The sequence below is a fragment of the Haliaeetus leucocephalus genome, unplaced genomic scaffold, assembly GCF_000737465.1.
Source record: "Haliaeetus leucocephalus isolate CR32 unplaced genomic scaffold, Haliaeetus_leucocephalus-4.0 Scaffold866, whole genome shotgun sequence".
Classification (NCBI taxonomy): Eukaryota; Metazoa; Chordata; class Aves; order Accipitriformes; family Accipitridae; genus Haliaeetus; species Haliaeetus leucocephalus.
This window is the reverse complement of record NW_010973302.1, coordinates 2314653-2334336: the sequence shown is the minus strand read 5'-3', so window position 1 is coordinate 2334336 and position 19684 is coordinate 2314653. Positions and strand designations below refer to the sequence as shown.

Genomic DNA, 19684 nt, shown 5'->3' with positions numbered 1-19684 from the left:
TCCTCATGAAAAGTAAAAGAAAGAAAACACAATGTTAGGATAGGGGATTAAAATAATGAGCACATTTGTGAGAATCTGCCTGAGGGAAAATAGTTTAGAAAATTAAAAACTCCATAGTAACAGACTGAAAGCTGTTAATCAACGTCTAATTAATCACAAACTGCAATCCTCACAACAAAACATTAAAAGGAATTACAGGCAGCAGAAAAACATTCATGCAAGCAACCAAGCTTACCCAGACCAAAACAAGTACTAAGAAAGAAAAAAAAAAAAAAAAAACAAACCACCATAGTGATGATACCTGAAAAGGAAAAAAAAACAAACCCTTTTGACGAGACTATCAGGACATTACCGTGAACAGCCAAAACCAAGGTTATGTTGTATACTACCAAGTTTTGTTTTTTTAATATCTAGCAGAAGGCAACCTCTAGGATCCTGGCCTCAACCTAAGTTAAAAAAAAAAAACCACCCTGTTGGCAACAAGCAGCTATCAGGTTGTGGTGAACACAATCACATTGCATGCTGGCACAAGTAATGCTCGGCCATTTTAGAAGCACAGGTTAGTCTTTTACTACAGTCTGCAATTACACCAGCTGTCAGAGGGCACAGTTGCTGCAAGCTTGCTGATTTCTGTTGCTCTCGCTCTGCTCCAGCCTTTCAATCTGCTAGTGCAGACCCTGCGCCGGGCCAGAAGGTCCCGCAGAGCTGCTGCAGCTGCATGTTTTCTGTCCCTAGTGCTACACAGGTACCATAGAGCTTTGACAATCCAAAGCCCTGCTCATCTGAACAGTGAGCAATCAAACAGTTTGAGAACAGCGACTTTGAAACAATCGTTAAGAAAGGGTCTCTCATCTTTCCTCAATTATAATGGTAATTGAAACATTAGACACCTGTCTCAGTCTTGTTTGCCCATCAACAAGTTCTATTTTTAAGCCTGCCACAACTGTCCCATATACTTGGACCTCTCATTACAACAAAGTGTTCACTTGGACATGGTTCTTCTGAGTCCATTTGGGGCTCTTTTTGCTTCTTCCCCACACTTTTAAAGTCATATAATCACAAAGTAAATTGCAGCGAAGGAAAAGTCAACATGCTGTAAATACTGAAATAGCCCCATGTCCAACAGACCAACTTCCCTCTAGGGACACCCACGCAACAGCATCTCCTCCTGGTGCGGGCTGGAGAGCTGATGAGTCAGATGATCAGAGGAAAGCAGATGAAAACAGAAGTTAGGCTGCTGGACAGTCTGGAGCCAGTCACCTGGAAATGTCAAAACCAAACATGAAATGAAGGGCAAGCCCGTGCAACTGCTTTATGAGATTTCTTTTTATTAAATAGAGGGTTGCAAGTCCTGAATCTTGAAAGACTCTTAAACAGTACGTGAAGCTGGGCAAAATGAAGCCCCCCCCTGCCAACACAATAGCAAAAAGAAGGACCTGATGATCCATGGACCCTAACCTCTACACTTTATTTAATGTAAAATAAGCTTTGCCAAAACCAGATGGACTCAACTGACACCTATGAAAACTGATTTTGCACATCCTCGTATTCTGTGTGTTTATCTGAACATGGAATATATTCCAATATGATGCAGAGTAGGGACCTCAGCTTGGATCTCAACATCCCAGAGCAAAAGACCAAAAAAACGCAAAAAACCAACCACCACACACACACACACACACACAAAAATGGGAATGTAAGATTATATAGCACTCACCAGGATCTCTTTATTGAGAAAGTTCAATGTTCATTCAGGGTCTTTTGCTCATTAAATTGTCATCTTAACACTGACAGGGTACAAGAGGAGGTATTTTAGATTAGATGTTAGGATAACAGCAGGTATAGGCTCATGGAAGAAAAGGACCATAGCTTTTCATATCAAAACAGTTTTGATTACTTGCAGAGTTGACATTTATCACAATAATTCTACTCTGGAACTTACTGCACTAATAGGTCATTTGAAAGCAACCTTCTATAATAAAAACTGCAATGAGTTTGACCAGTATTTTCAAAGCAAAAGACAACATTTTCACTTAAAAAACCCCACTGCTCTACTGCTTCAGTCTAATGGGTTGGTCTGAGGGAAAAATCTGGCTGCATGATGAAGTATGAAAACCACATGGCTAACAGAACTACCGGTCATCAGTCTGGAAATGTTTAAACCACCTCAGATCTTTCCTGTTCAAGCGATGCAGGAAACTCCAAAATATACAATTAGGATAAGAAGAAAAAGATTAAAAAAAGGAAATCTGGAAATTGGTTTGAGGGATTAAAAAAAAAAACATCAAATGCTTCCTTTGAGTAGCTACAGAGTCTTAAACACAGTCTCCAACTCATGAACACAAAAGGAACATTATTAACATGCAGAGAATGTAACTTTCAAGTGCTGACCTGAAAATGTGATTAAAACCGCCTGTGACCACAGGTGCACCAATTGCCTATCTGGTTTACATCTGTAATTTTCCAAAATACTCTCAAGTTTTCAAAACAAAACTCAAATACTTCAAGGCCATTTGATATTGCTACTCCTAATTTAGGATAGATGTCTGAAAGACACTTCTTGGTCCTCACTACTGCCTTTTAGAAAGTAAGAGAGCTGGATAGGAATGCCCACACATACAATCTTTCTCTGCATCTCAAAATACTTCTGCTTTCCATATCTTGGGTAAGCAGAATATGGAAAGCTCATTAGCAGATGACATAGCGGACAAGTCTTGAGCCACGAACTTCTCTCACTCTCTGGCAGTGGCGCAGGATATTGAGGATGCTATGGAAGCGCTTATCCACTTTCAGTTGAGTGAACTCTTTGATATCAGCCTCCACAATGAAAAATTCACCTGGAAAACAAATAATGACTTTGCTATAGAAATGACTATGTTATAGGATACACTTAACATTTCACAAGTAACAATACAACCTCTTCTTAACCATTCCACACACTGATGAAAAAATACAAACAGCAGTAGGACAGCCTCACACCATCTCAGAATTTGTTCTGCTTTCCAGATTTGTCACCAGAAAGCAGAATTACCAACCTTCCAATTAAGTTCAACCACCCAGCATCATCCACAGGCCCCATTCAGCGAGTTCCGTCTGTTGCCAGCTATATCTACCAACATCTCTCAAACCATCCATGCTCCTCTCTCAGGGTATAAAGTCTGTAGCATCCCAAACACCACCCAGGGCCAGATATGAAACATTTCACAGATGTGCCAGACGATGTGGATAGTAGAAAGTCAATTGACGGCACACCTTGAAGAGCCTTGATGCCTAACAGTAAACTTCTTTTTGAGGCCTTGCCCATAGGTGTTCTGCATTTAGTGACATCCAAAGCACTGACCTGAGCAAAACCAAAGAGATGCTCAGGGTCTGCTTAAAGATCATAGCACAGCTTTACAGAGAAAGGCATCACGCTTCAGTGTGTCAATCATGGAACACAGTTGAGTAGCAGCGTAATTTGAATCCCAAGTAATTGCGTTGCAATGTCTGAAATAAGCTGTGGCCTGATGACGTTCTCTCAGCAAGCACTCAAGTTCTGGAATTGGCCCTTTGCAAATAAAGGACGGAGCCCTGCATACATCAGAGCTATGCAGCCCACCATTCCCTTGAATTCCATCAGATTTGGAAAAGAATAATTCTTTGTTAATTAAGAAAATGCAAGAGACTAACCACATGGAAAGGCATCCTCCCTGTGTCTCTCTAAGAAAATGGCATAGGAAGGTCCTGCATCAGAGCTGGCAGCCCATCCCTCCTTGTAGTTGATTAACTACTTCTAAAAGGAAATTCTCATTATCAAGTGCTTGTAAGAAACCAAGGCCTTGACTGGAGTTAAAGCATTTAAAAATGCCTGCAACAGAACCCCAAGAGAAAATCCCCACAAGCTAATAGTAGACAGGAAGGAAGGAGTTATTCTAAGCACTCCATAGCTACATTCACTAGCTGCAATTTCATATTCAGTCTTTATACAGTGCTCAGATAGGAGATAATTATAGATCTAGTAAAATGACTGTACATTTAATACTTCCTGTAACAAGGCATAAGGTTTTAACCATGCATCTTCACAAAACCATAAGAAAAGCAATCTGAAACCAGGAACATGCTAATTAAGGTATAAGAAAGAAATGTCCAATTATCTTTAAGGAGAAGAAGTAGAAAGAAATAACATACTCTTCTGTAGTACCATGCTTCCAAGTCTTATGAGAAAGAGGTCGCAAGGTTAGGGGTGTTCTAGCTTGGAAAGAAAGGATAGCATTCTCCCTCCTCCTTTTACTCTTAAAGTAAGGCAGAGGCAGCATCATTTTAGATAAGATGGAGCACCTCTTCTTTCTACTAAGTTATTGGAGAGTCCTTCCAGTTTAACTGAGGAGAAAGTAGCTGACCATAGCTGGAAAGCCAAAGCTGCCAGGAAAGCTTTTATTTGTTTATATAAAAACAAGTACAATGTAGCTTTATATAAAAACAAGTACAACGTAGCTTTACACAGGCAAATCTGTTTTTATGTAAACATTTCAACTTTAAAATTTTATCTTATGAGTGATCTAACAGGACACACACTGCACTCTGAAGCGGCATCCAAGGTTGTGACGGCCATTAGAACTAAGGTCCCAGAGTGCTGTTTATACGTGCAGTGTTCCCTAAAATATTGCTTAGCCAGAGCTGAAGAATAACAGATCGTGTTTTCTCACAGACTGGGCCATTTTGAGAGTTGGTGACACAGATGTCTAATAGGAAGCAGAATCTTCCAGAGACAATGACTGTCAAAAGCTGGAGGTCTTCCCCCAGATGGGAACTATACTGGAATCTCAACAGAGATTGCAACACTGCCAAATTTGCATACAGATGAGAACTGGAAAGTTTATTTACTAGGAAAAGAAAAAAACCTGTGTAACTGCTTAAAACATAACTACAGTTGCAGAGACCATTTGCAATTTCCAGTAATAGGGCAATACACCTAAATGGTGTTAGGAATCCAGGGATAATCCGCATACCAGTTTTGCAGTCTATTATATCTGGGGGAGCATCAGAACGTCCTGAATCTGAGCAGAATATGATTTCTTCTTATGTTTGCCCAGAATTCAGGGCAGCAACATTCAGCATAGCAGGATCTTTTTTATGAAGAAACCAGAACTGGATAAAGGGTGGTGGTTTGGTTGGAAACAGTAGGTCCACGCACTAAATAACTAGCTAAACTAAATGAATCACTCTACTGGCTGGAAGGCTACCCTGATAAACCAGGCAGCATCTTTTCTCATCTTGAAATCAGAGGAAGAGGTCAGCTGGCAATCAGCCCAGGCTGAGAAACTGTGGGAATCCTAAGCAGAGAGACACTCACAGTAGAAATTTAAGCAAACAAATCAATGAATGCACAACCTCATCCTGAAAAATGCAATGGATAAAGACATTTAATCATTTTGTGCTGGCCAGATAAGAACTGTCTGACAGCCTGCCAGACTTTTTCTCTAGACTTCCTAGATGATTAGTCACAGCAAACAAAAACAAAACAAAAAAACCTACCACAGACACACACACACACACACGCAGGTGCTGAATGTCCTAGTTTCCTAACTGAACTTTCCAGCACAAACAAGAAAACAAAGACTGTCTCTCGGGTACTTTAAGAAATTAAGCGTGTCAATTTTTCAGACTTAAAAAAAAATACTTTCTGGTAGAAAATTATCTCTGACTAGTTGTAGCTTTCTCAAGTTGCTAGAGCAGCTCCTTCATTGCAGCTGAGGCTGCCGTGGATCATGGTGCAGACTAAGCAGCATTCCAGGCCCAGGAGGGCCTTTCTGGTGTTTACCCTCTCCTCTATAGCCATGGGCTCAAACTCCTTACTATCACCCTGAGGACAGTAACAGTTAAACCAAAAAGATACTGCAAGTTAAAAATTATGAAGCAAGTATTTTAAGAAATCCCAGATTAATACGAGCCATTGTTAGGCTGAAGCAGAACTTGTCTAGAAAAAAAACCCCACAACTATCCAGGCCCACATCAGAAGCCAGTCATGTGAAGTAGTCTAGCTGCATGCCTTTAGCATGCTTTTATTAAAGTCCTTTACAACACTGACTTTCAAATGACATGTTTATCCTTTAAGTCTCAAAATAAAGTGCTAGGCATGTCCATCATATTAGAATTCCTACCCTAGAGAAGAGATGCATTTAGATCTAGAAGTTAGTGATGTTATCACCATACCATAAATATTGAGAGAGTCTTGATCAGTGACAAATTCAAAGGAAGGAAGAAAAAGTTGTCGTTTGTCATAAGGTGACTCCTGAGTAGCCAGTGAATGCTCTTAGGGCAGAATGTTCTTGCATTCTGTCCAGGGCAAAAATCAAGAGGCGGGCGCCGAGGTGTTGTCAGAAAAAGAGTTCTCTTTCTGTGAGACAGAAGAGAGTTTGCTCCACACTTTATGTCTGAACTTGGAAACACGAGGGCATTCTAAGGACATCACCAAGCTTGATATGTGCAGTACACCCCTCCAGGAATAATTACATACTTGTTCTCAAAAGGAAAGGAATGTCAAAAAGGAGATTTTAATATTAGAGATTTACTGTGCCACATATCTTTGGAAAAACTAACCTGTAAGTACAACTTGCTTTTAAATTGAGAGACAGACATTTTGATGCATTTTTGCTCTCTCTATGCTTTTAGGAGGAGAAAATGTAAGGTTATCAGACAGCCCTGTCTCTTCCACAAAGTCACTGCAGCATGACTGATTACCCAGATTTCCCAGCTTGAGAACAAATTTTTAATAGTTCATGTCTATTCTAGGTTAAAAACTGAAAAAGCAGTTCATGCAGTTTGGTTATCAAACTAAGAGTTTCCAGAACTTGTAGTGATTCCAAATCAAATCTTTGTGCAAAGGTTTTGCTACAACACACTATGAACATGACATGTTTTCAGTGAAAACATACAAAAAGTAACCAAACGAGTTATGGGAAAACTCTTCAGTCAAAACAATAACCCTTGTTGCTACACTATGTGACTATCCGGAAGAGGTGACAGGATTTTATACTGACTACCCAGTTCTGTATAGTAATAAGAAATTTATATTCTTTATGGCCTAGAATCTGATCTGGAGATGAATCTAATTTCTGTTCTCCTCCCCTTATATCAAGGGAGAACCAGAATTTTCATTGCTCCAGATGGTCAAAGCATTGTTTGTCCCCCACAGTGGATAGGAATTCTTCAGGGCCAAATCTGATTTACATTGTGGCACCCCATGCTGGGAAGGGAGGGAAAGCGCTGTTAAATCTACAGATTTTTTTTCCTGTTCTGCATCTGAGAATAAGCAATAGCAGGTTTTCTAAAATTTTTCAGGACTGATAGTTTGAAACACTCCCACAGGTTAGGCCATTCCACCAACTACCAGAGTGCCTGGATGGACTATTTCCTGAGAATAAGATACTGTAAGATACACTACAAAATGAAAAGCACATGCTGTCATGAGTCATTCAATATTTTGTCCAGTATGTTTATACTTGTGCTGCATATCCAAGTGTTATGAGTTTGGTACTAGCAAAGGGAAAAAAAAATAAATACCTTTCGTATCCTTAGTTTCTTCTTCCAGGAACCTGTGGTAGAGATTTCTGACTGCTCCATTCATAGATTTCAAAGGCTGATGCAAGATCTTGTACTTGCCCACCACGGCCTTGTTCACCTCTTGAACAACTGCATTAATCTGATCATATGTTAAGCGGCCTTTCATATACCTACAAATAAAAATAAAAATCAGTAACCAGAAAGTCACAAACAAAAGTTCCGTGTTTATTTTTCTCTTTCATCATCCTTAATTGAACATACTATTCCTAGTTAGAGGCAGTTTCTTCTGCTTTGTGTTACTGAATAAATGTAGTAGTTAATTTTGTTAATTTCCTTGATTGTTCAATAATCTTGAAGGTAAAAAAGCCATGATAAAACTTAAACCAGAAAGACGAAACATTAGAAAGCTAAATTAAGAAGTAAAAAATATCCAGTGCTTCAGCTGCAAGGAGCCTTTCAAAATGGAATAAAGGTTGCTTTCATAGCTTAGCACTTAAAAACTACAAACACAGAAAAATCAAGCAACTTTGCAGAAAACAGCACGAGCCAAAACTGAAATTAAATGTTGCTGCCCAAGAGTGCAATTTGGTTCATGTTATAATCATAAATCATCTGTATTTGATCTTACAGCCATTCCTTCGTTTTTTTTGAAGAAATAGCAGTTTTGTGTTGTTTTCTATATTTTTTTGTGCAGCCTACTAAGCTATACAGACACAGTTCTGCACTACCAACATCTGCTTCTGAACTTTTAGAGCATTTCATAAAACTAGTACTAAAATAGTAAGATCTGTTGATAACAGCCTAGAGGTACAGGAAGCACAGAAGATAAAAACAAAGTGATGTGGAAATATTAGAAGACTGGAATATTTGCAAGTAAGGCTATTTAGTATTTATAGATGTAAAGGCATTTATTCAATGAAAAGGAAACATGCTACAAACTGAGAAGCCATTGTATAAAAACGAAATCTGAAACGCGTATGACAAGCAGTAAGCTAAATACAAAACAAAACCCCAGAAGACACTACAGTAAAAGCCAAGGCAACCTTGCAACTTGAATTATCCTGTGATCACCATTTAGTCACTACAACAAACCAAACTTGGCTGTTTGTGTTTGGTTCAGTATCAGTTTGCAGATGCCTGGAATTCAGAAAAGTGTTACAATTCATTTTAAGAATGAATAGGGTTATTGAGGTCAGTACATCAGGCGGCTAAAAGCCGTAGGACAATAAGACTAAGAAGATCAATGAACAGCAAATTCTTCCCTCATTTTAACCTGAATGAAAAAACTCAATATTTGGAAAACATACAAAGAATTTAAAGCACAAGCAGCTAATCAATTACAAACTCAATATTCCAAACCAGAATGTGGGCAGGCATTCTACAATTGCCAACTACAAGTAAGTGTTTGCTGTAGATTTTAAAAATAGCCAGTCTCTGCTGGGGAGGCAGGTCTGCACAGAGTGTGTAAAAACTCCTGAATTCAAAGCAATTGCTCTATTGTCAGACTGAATTGCCACTGAGTTATTTGCAGCCTGTTTCCAGTGTTATTGATACTTTGATTAATCCAGATTAAAAGTTGGAGTGTAGCCATTTTTATAAAAAACGCTCTACTTGGCACACATAACATCTTTTCAAATAAAAGCAGCACTACCACCCCTGAAACGCAGTCATGCTCAGCATAAACAAGTAACACAGCCTATAACCACAGAAGGCCTTTGCCTGTATACATTAACCGCTATTTATTGCTCTATCTGCATCCCTTAGCCTATTTATAAAGTCACAAGGGAATGTGCGGAGCTATGAAGATTAAGGCCAGACGTATAAAATACCTGTATTTAAGTTCCTGTGCTCCTGCTATCAATAGACATACAGTGAATATACTTAATTAAGCCAACAGAACACCTCAGCTCATCCTGAAGCAGAAACAGAGAAGCAAGATTTAGTTGCCTAGACCTAAGAACCGAGTGGTCTTTGAGAGGCCCTCAGGCATCCAAGGTGCTCGCAGGGGGCCAGCAGATGTGCTGGGGTTTACAGAAAATTCAGTAACTAGAGATCTGGCAGTACATGCTAAAGCATCTGCAATGGCACCAGACAGCTCTGCTCAGGCAACGGAAACACACCATTAGCAGCTAGGCAGATGAGCCATTGTCTGGTTTCGCTGATTGTACCGACTAGACGTTCGGCAACAAGAGTGGGAGTGGGGGCAATCGCTGAGCATGGAGACACCCATGTCACAGACACTGAAATGTATGCGCCTTAATCTGAAACTAAATTCTGTCAAAAGTAACTGGAATTTTTCTTCTGTACATAACTGTAAGGATTATAAAAACTCCAGCTGTTCCACAGGCTTCTCATATTTCTATCCAGCCATGGCTAGCAAACTCATAAAGGCTCACATTTATTTCAGTCCATACATACACTAACATAAAAATACAAATTTGAGAAGTTCCAAATTCATCCTTTTAATTTAGATTTAAAATAAACTTTAAAATCTGCTTCACTACACCAACAGCAACACCATTCAACTTTTTTTTTTTTTTTTTAAAGAATGACCCAATTTATTTTTTTAATCCACAGAAGCCCTTTTCAAAACATTTTTTTCCATAGGTACGAAAACCAAAGCACAGTGCTGTGTTCTTCAAAGAAAAATAACAGCATCAATACAGCACATATATACCACTGGAAAAAAGATAAATCTCCTAATGGCCAATCCTGCTCTCTCAAAAATGCTTAGCCTAAAAGAAACATATATTCCCCCCAGTTACCATCTTCTGAGACTTTAGAGTTATAATGAATGTGCAGATTCTAAAAGTATCTTAAGCGGTAAGAATTTTAGAGACAGAATAAAGCAAACATTTTCCTTTGCCTTGAATTCGAAGTTAACTGAGACATCTACTGTGCAATTTCCTTTTTCTTCCTCCAGAAAGTGTCTTTCTGCAACAATTTGAAGGCTCAGATAATTTGCAAGTTTCTTACTGTGCAAGAGTATTCTATTTGATCAAGGCACTCCATATCTGCACCTTAACACAGCTTGTACCTTTGTTAAATACCTGCTGCAGAGTTGTAAGAATATGAAGTCACTGGAGACTGTATATCCCTTTCAGTGCCCTAATGATGTTAGGGATAGATTCTCTTTCACTTTCAGCACAAAGGAGGTCAAAACTACCTAGATTTTTCAGTTACAGCCTGCCACAGCTGTGGTAGGAAGGGAGAGAGGAATGAGACTCTTGGCAGATGCAAAACCCACGATACTCAGCTGGTATGGGATTTAGACACATATGTGACGTGTATGCAGTTGTGCTTTATTAAGTCCCTCAAACAGGCTTCGCATAGGCACAGTCCTGTACTAGCACAGCCATGTGGCTCCAGGACCAGAGCTGCATAAAAATGCAGTAGTATCCCTTGTTACTATTGCCAGCAGGTATAAAGAGATCCTGCACGAGAACCAGTGCTGACCTGGAGAACTGGGATATGAACCTAATCCTCATTATTCTGAGAGAGTATGGTTAGGTGTGAGAAAATTTGGGTCACAAACATTTGCTGCTTAGATTTGATTAAACAGTATGTGAAATTGAAAGCTTAGCAGACTCCCCTGATCTTGTATTATAACACTGCCAGGCAAGAGTCAAAAAACATGGTAGATTAATAGATCCATTTAAATTCAGGTAAATCTTCCTCCACAGAACAAACATGCCTTTCCCATCTCAATAAAAATAGTTCTATAGCCCCACAAGCACAGTCTAAGATGCAACCTTTCTATAAATCAGCAATGAATATAAGAGGATCCAGCTGGCCTCTGTCCCCATTCTCCCATCCACGAACAGCAGTGGAAAACTTTCCACTTTAAGGGGCTACCAGGGAAGACCATAGTTTTAACTGGAGATTAAAACAACATTTGGCTGGAATGGTTTATCTGGCCTTAGCAGAGATAAAGACCAAAAACTCCCATGCTCCAGCTTTACCTTTCCAAAATTTTATCAGGAGAGAAGCACCTAAGGGATTAAATCCACCAAATACTAGAGATGAGCTACAGAATAAAAACATCAGGTGCATGCACTTTTAAGAAGTAACCAAAAGAGTCTTTTATCATGAGCTCGACATTCAGGCTCCTTCATTTTTTGGATTAAGCAATTTGGTGGAAGAAAATGGACATTGCTTACCTGAAAATTTTGAAAACTATAGGAAAGATGATTTGAAAACCTCAAGGAAAACACAGACTCAAAAAAAAAAATTCTTACTGAAACAAGTGTTGTCAGGGAACACACTGAATCTAGAGTCTAGATAACAATTTAGCCTTAGGCATCAGGAGAATTTTCTCCTTTTTGCAGAAATATTTGTCCTTGTCCCCAAAATGCCATTTAAGAAAAGTTATTCCTACATGACAGACCTCAGACAAGGATATCTATTAATCAGGTTCTGTTGGTAGGGGAAAAAACCCACAGCTTTCTACTCCAGAAATTTGGTATATTTCAGTGGGAGGTGTTTTTGCTTTTAATAAGTCTGACTTCTTTTCCTGTTTCAAAACAGATTAATAAGTCAAGACTTGAAGTTTTCAGAAACCAATAGTCAGGTCAAATAAAAAGAACATTTATCATTATTTTTCCTTTTAAGTGTAACCATACCTTTCATGTTATGAGATGATGGCTTTTTTTTTTTTTTTTTTAAAATGTCAGTTCTCAAAACAAGAACAGAACCCATCTATTAACTAATATATTTCTGTTCATACAATGAAAGCGACTTTCGAGATAAGAGGTTTGGGTTTAACTGAATAGTTCTGATCTTCCCACCATATACATAAAAAAGAACCTAATTAGCTCTATTAATTTCATTTTCAAGTTTGCCAGTATTGCATATAAAATATTTGGAGCTATCATCATGATGTTTCATCCTGTGAAACATTTAAAACTTCAAAACATCTCTGTCAGTCTCTGTTCTGCAAGTGCTTACTTTCCCAAACCTACGTTTGCCACACAAATTGGCATGACAGGGCTAAGAAAAGCTGTGCTTACTTACGCAGGAACACTTTCAAACTCTTCTGCAGTTATTAAGGGTGCTTCTTTAATAAGTCTTGGCTCTTTTGTAAGTTTCTTTATACGTTCAGGTTCTACAACTTTTGTTTGTTCTTCACATTTCACAGTTGGCCCGGTGATGCTGTAAAATGAATGAATATTAAGTGTATAAATAGCAGATAAGTAGTACTGAGAATAACAATTAAATTATCAAGTCTGCTTACTCACAGACCTAAGTTCCAACCCATCTGTTAGGATGGATGAACACAATTCATGATCTTTCCTGAAAGAAAAATAAAAAAAATCCTACTCTGTTTCAAATTGCATATTTTAGCTGACTTCATTATAGCTCTTCATTTCTCTGCTAGAGAGGCTGCTAGCAGGTGAATTGGAAGCAGTCCAAATGCAGCACAGAGCAGTTAAGAATTCAATGTACCATTACATTTCACAGAACATGAGGCCTTGCTTTTTATCAGATGAACCACAGCACAGAGCTGCAGCCTAACAGGCAGATTTGAAATACTTCACAGCTCTTTGAAACAAGTTCAAATCTTGGGAAGCCTGACTCATCCATTAATCTTTTGAAGCAAAGAAATTCAACACCATCCAGCAGGCTGGGATATTTTTTTTATATATATATATATATATTTTTTTTTTTTTAGGCAAGATCCCAAAAGCCAAGAAATTTCCTGCTTTGAGTGATTATTAGAGCATTATTTTTATAAATTCACCCTTCCTCCAAACCCTCAAACCCAGAGTTATTTGCCAGCCATCCACCTAGCTGCTCTCCTACTCATCAGTAGGAGGACAGCAAAGAGGATGCCTTTGGCCAAATTCACTGTCATCTGAATACAAGGACATTATTGGGCTGAGATGCACAACAGAAATAACTACAGCAGTACCGAGCTGACCTGTCACAAAGAACTGATCCTCTTCTTGTGGGAAGGTTAGATCAAAGTAGGGATCTTTGTTTGACGTGGAGCCCTATGGTCAGCAAACAACACAGCAGTGCCTCATCTCAGTTGACCTGAGGGCCGGGATTTGATGTGTCACTCGCTGTGACACCCCCAAAGACTGTGTCCCATTTCCCAGGGAAGAGGACTGCAGTGCAGGGGACAGCGAGTGCCACCTGCTGGACTCCCAAACTGTCCTGTCCCTGACACAGTGACAGGGGAAGCTCTGCTCCGTGGCACGCCACAATGCAGAGCCCTTCTGAAATCCAGGACACCAACAGTTAAACTAATTCAGATGTAAACATCTGAAAAACAAGGTGAGGCCCTGCACAAAACGAATCCTGGCACCCTGGAGCTAGCACTAGTGGCAGGGAACGTCAGCAAGGACGAGGGAAAGGGAAGGGTGGGATTTTTGGTGGTGTTGGAGGTGGCTTTGGAATAGAAGGATGAACACAAGGACTGAGAGAAGCGAGTTTGCACCTTAAAACTTCACTCCTCCCAAACACTCCAGTCTCCTGCCATCCTCCTCACTGCAACAAGCCTCTTATCTTTTCTAGACGATTCCCCACCCCCAGGTACTTCCGCTTTGGGTTCCCACCCACTCCCTAGCCTGTGCAAGTACGGTACACGTACAGCTCACTGCTGACCTGGACAATGAAAAGAAAGAATTGAGGCTTGTATTTAATATCTGGCTTTTGTGTAGTAAGAAACTGCTCTCTCAATAAACACCTGGAATACAAACGGCTTAAGATACATTGCACTTGCTTTATATTTCAGTGAGATTCCTCCGGTAAATAAGAACATCAAAACCAAGAGCACAGGAGAGAAACAATAACTAAAGCTGTGAATTGTTCAATTAATCCGTGTGGGCGTTTTCATTCTTTCTGAGATTTGAAGGCCTGTCTCACCAGCGTTCAAGTGCTCGCTCTGCTTTCTGTATTACTGATCTCATGATATTCACTCAACAGACAATTAGTAGTCAGCTCCCCAAGCATTTTGGGATGCAGAGGAACAGATATGGAGAAGGTCAATGGAGGAAGGTTTGAGGAAGAGGACTGAAGACATATTTACAGTGATAAAGGTGGATTCTAACCAATTACGGTCTGCCTTGCACTTGCTTGATCCTCCACTGCACAATACAGTGACAACAGGGGACAAAGGAGAAAGGGTGCTTTGACAAACGGCATTAACATATAATGTATTATTCCTCAGGAAAAACCAACACCACAAACTGACACTGACAGAACAGCAGTTGTAAACTGGCAGAGCACAATCTGTAGAAAATTAGAAAAACTTGATTAGTTTTACATGTGTGGTTCTCTCTAGAAAGGGAAGGACCAGCTAAAGTTACATCACAATTAACTTCTTGATCAAAAGCAGGACAAGACTGAAAGGGAAACCAACATCCAAAGAATCTTTTTTTATACCAGAGGTGACACAGTCACTAAACAAGCCTCATTTTCATCTAAACAATTTCCAGGAGCTAATGTAAAATTAAGACAAAGGGTTTTCCTAAATTAAGAAAGTAAGTTATGAAAGGAAGGCAGAACTGAAGAAATTCCATTCTTTCACACACAAACACACAAAATATAAAATACAACATCTAAACTGAAATGGAACTTGAAAAGGAACGAGATATCTCTAGACAAATTTTAGGAGCCTGTTTCCTAAACTGAGGGTTCATGTGTAAAGGGTTGCATTCAGAAAAAAGCTTCTGCACAAGTCACCTCTTTACCAGCTAAGACTAGTCCAAGTTTCAATACAAGCAGTACCTACACAGATGAGAATGTTGCTACACGCTATCTAAAATTACAGTTCATTTTTCTCTTCTGTAGCCCTATTTCCACATCCTTAACCTTTTACTTTGCTGGAATATGCCTGAAATGTTTTCAGCCTGAGGCTTGTCTGGCATTAGGAGCAAGACCAGGTAAAGCTGATAGATTCAGGGCACATATTGGAAGCATTGAATTCAAATAGACTAATGCATTGCCTTCTGTCAAGCTACAAGGCTGGAAACAAGTTCTGGGATCTCCAGATGTTAGACTCTAGAAGAGAATCCCATCTGGTATGCACTAACATCACTCAAAAATAAAAAGCAATTCCAACAGGCCAGAGAAAGAGCTGACCACTGAGAAACCTAGTCAGTTATAATGTCTTAGAAGCCTTCTGAATACTAGCTACTGTTTCACATACTTGTGTCTCCTTCTCTCACTCGAGCTACTTTATTCTGAACAGCTTCTTAGTACAGCCTTCTCAAAGGCAGGTGGATGTCATTGCTAGCTAAAATAAATGCCAGGCTGCCGCAGGGAAAGGAGAATAACCACAACAATAATTCAAATCCCCACAGAAAGATGACTGAGTTAGGGGATTTTTTTTTTTAAATTATATTTGGAAGGGCAGTGTTGAACTTCAGTTCTAGTGACCCAGCATTTGGATCACTAACCCACCCGTCAATCCTTAGACACTGCAGCTATCAAATCAGCGTATTTGCAATTCTAAAGCAGGGAATGCTCAGATTTGTCAAAGAACTAGCTTTCTACTATAATGTCCACCTGCCACTGGAAGCTTCCATATGAACAATTTGGTATTTTATAGGTTTTACCTGAGGGATTTGTTAGGGTGCTAGCACAAGCCTGGTAGTGAACAGCCAAGAGCAAACTCCAGAATCAATACATATAACAACCTTGGCTCCCAAAAGTTCACAGTTAATATACAGTAAAAGGAGCAGAGCTGTACAGTGCTGCAGCTGGACACTGCCAGGAGCAGCCCGATATGCCCATGCTCATGGACCACATACCAGCTCTGAGTTGGTTTAGGCAGATGGGGAGGAATGTTGTCACGGAGGTGCTGTGCTTCATTTTGATCTCTCTCAGCAGACTTCTGGAGCTCCTGAAATTAACGTTAGACTTCATCAGAAATCTGAAACTATTAATGTCAAGCAAATCAAATTAGTTTACCATTACGGCAATGCTAAAATAATTTTTAACTTCATTAAGAGTTCTTTGCTCTCTCCCCATCATCTTACCTCTTTACCCCCTAATTTCCCAAGAGCAACTAGTAAAGCTCAGAAAAACAAAGCTAAGAGTGTGAAAACATAAGCAGGTTTCTCCTTGCCCTCAAAGTGTCAGAGAAATCTGAATGGGCAAGAAGTAAATCTTTTACAATATAGCCTAGCAGGTCTGGGCAGGGGAATGGCCGTGGTGACGAAGAGATACTACAGGAAACTCATCTACATTCCCCAAACAACACTTTCACAAAAAATTTAACACATGAAGGCACTGCAAACACACACTGGAACAAGAAATAAATATTCTAATTAAATAGTTTTCATAGCTATTGCAAGGATGTAAAAAGAGAACTGTTCTTTAGATCACAGTATCTATTATGATAAAGACATGCTTTCAATGTATAAACCTTGAAAAATAGAATTTTTAATATTCACTACGCTGGAGAGCTTCTTAATAAACCATCAGTAAGCCTGTTCCAAGCCCCAGTTTTCTTATAAGCACATGTGTCCAAACATATCACTGAGGATCTAGAAAAGAACAACTACCCACTTATCAAAGATTCCTTTGAATCTTTCAGTATTTTATGAACAGGAAAAAAAGATTACTTTTAGCAAATCCTTCAGTTTTTCTTGCTGTTGAACTTCAGTTTCCATTTTATTCAGGAGATCATGCAAGAGAACCATCTCATGTCCTATTTTACAGAGCATAGATTTGAGGGATGGTTCTTGACCTGTCAAAGAGAGAAGGTTAAGCCAAAAAACCTCCAACACAAAACCCATATGCATTTCCCTTCCCTCCACAAGCAGTGATTATCTGCTAACTCTATGCTCCCAAACTACCATATCTTCCCAGGAGAAGCAGCAATATTTGCTGGTCAAACAGTCAACCTCCTACTCCATACAGCCAACAGAGTTCAAAGCTGCTGCAGGAATAAAGGCCCCTCTCCAACACAACGCTGAAAAGCACTAAGCTGTACCCACTACCACTGCAGATCGCAGGTGGAGGACACAGGGCTTAAATGCAGCCTGGCTTTCACAACTGCTTGGCTGCAGCACCCTGTTCTACTTTGTGATCTCCCCCTGTTTAGGGTTATAGTTCCTCTTCCAACAGGAGGTTAGCCTAGATGACCAGATGACCGTCCCAACCAACATTTCTATAATCCTCTGCAACCTCTATTTGTGCCTAGGAAAGGATAAGAGATGAATCTAAAACATTCAGATCAATTTCAGTACATCAGTTTAAATAAGTTTGTTACCCACTGCATCACAGCAAGGCACTCCTGGAATGCTAGGACAAGACACCTGTATAAATCTCCACCTATGCCTTTACACATTTTTGTAATTAGGCTTAACATACTTGCTTAACGTACTCACCAAGATATTTTTTTAGTTCTCCTATCTGGAGCTTTCCCCACCAAGTATATAGAATAAAAGGTACACGAACCACCAGTCTTCATGTCCCTCAGAGGAACATACTTTCACTTAGCCTGTGTTCTCTGCTTGGCACTTATTTCCTTGATAACGCTCCCATTTTGCCATCCTTGCTCACTTTGTTGTTGTTGTCTATATTTTACTTGATTCCCACTTCACGTTACATTCCTTGTCTAATGAAAGCATTCCCATTTTCTGCAAGGAGGTGCAAACCAAAACCCACTCTTAATTTCTTTTACCTATGTTTCTTAATTGAAGAGTCTTTTTAATAGTCGAAATCTTCATGTTGATGTGAAAGCATAAATCTTCCAGGTCTGAGGACGCCATATCCTCTATTATCACACTGAAGGGAAATAAAAAAGAATGCAGTAATTTAAGAAAGACCTAAGTTGCAAACACTAGGCACACAAGCAGAATTTTAAAAAGGGCCCTGATCTGTCAAAGAAGCAAAGGGAACTTAAATGAAGCAGTAAATGTAGTAACTACATTCTATTTTACTAAACTGAAAGCAGGAGAGGCAGCACAAAGTGACTGGCATCAGACAAGACAAAGCAATTTCCCTGAACTCTGGATTTAAATGCACTGTAATATCAATACAATGATTCCTCATGAAACTGGGTAAGTCTTTATTATACTAGGATGTCCGCTACTAAAGGAGTTGGAAACTTACTGCAATAAGCAAGAAATATCTGGTTTATATAAAGTAGTACTATAAGGCTCTATCAGGGAAGTTGCATCAGATGATCAATATTTAAAGTGGTATTTTGTTTTGGATTTCTTTTTTTAAAAAGACCAGTCAGTAATTAAACAAAAGGAAGCATGCACTTGCTTGCTAGCAGAGTACGGAGGCACAAAAAGTAGCATCATGTATCGGTTGCTCTTGTGCAAACATAGTTATTAACTCTATTACAGAAAATAATTGATAAAAAACTGTTGCTGAAATGCATGTTCCCCAATCGCCGTGTAACAAATCTCCATTTAATACTACTGTCTGGCAGCCCTTGTCTTCACAGCGCTCACACGGCTCCCTCTGGTGGCTAACTCAGCCCTGAAAGCTCAGCTTTTATTTTGCTTTAGTTTTAAAATACTACGAACTAGCACTCTTGCTGAACTAGTTATTAGAGATTTGCCGATTTCCACACCCTCCGTACCTCAGGAGAAACCCTTACGACCCGCCGCACCCCCCGCCCTCCGTTTTGCCTCACGTCCTGACCCAACGCGAATACTTACCCCGCCCGGCGCCCCGCTCTCACCGCTGCCGGTGACCGGAGACCAGCTGACTCGGGACGGTGAGGAGGAAAGCGGCTCCCTGCTGCGGTGACCGGAGACTAGCCAGCTCGGGGCGGTGAGGAAAGCGGTTCCCCGCCGCAGAGCCCCCGGCCGGTCCCGCCGTCCCTCAGCAGAGGCGCCGCTTCAAACCCGCCGCGCTCGGCCCGGCCGTTGGAGAGCGCAGGCGCCTGCACTGCGCATGCGCCCGGCGGGAAGGAAGGGCGGGCGGTGCTGAGGGGAGAGGTCTCCCGCTCCGGTTCCACCCCAGAAACTGGGATTGCACCACCACAAAAAACCCAACAAACAAACCCCACAGCATTTGTTAAGTGGTTATATAAATTCAGTTTATTTCGGCATTCAAGAGAAGACAAAGCCCTCAAAAAAAAAAAATTAAGCCACTTTTCAACATATACATGTACTGGTATGTCTCCTATAGAACATCATCATCACCCACTGCTTCTTTTCTCGGGGGG

At 40.0% G+C, this 19684-nt stretch overlaps 1 protein-coding gene across 1 annotated transcript; it reads right to left on the bottom strand.

Moving 5' to 3' along the window:
- Positions 1-2688: 2688 nt before the first annotated feature.
- Positions 2689-18269, bottom strand: SKA1 (spindle and kinetochore associated complex subunit 1). The gene is made up of 6 exons (XM_010583021.1): positions 18182-18269; positions 17118-17242; positions 16302-16393; positions 12556-12693; positions 7543-7712; positions 2689-2837 (listed from the first exon to the last, which is right to left on the bottom strand). Exons 1-6 carry the CDS (start codon positions 18267-18269, stop codon positions 2689-2691), a joined length of 762 nt encoding a protein of 253 aa, XP_010581323.1.
- Positions 18270-19684: the final 1415 nt, after the last annotated feature.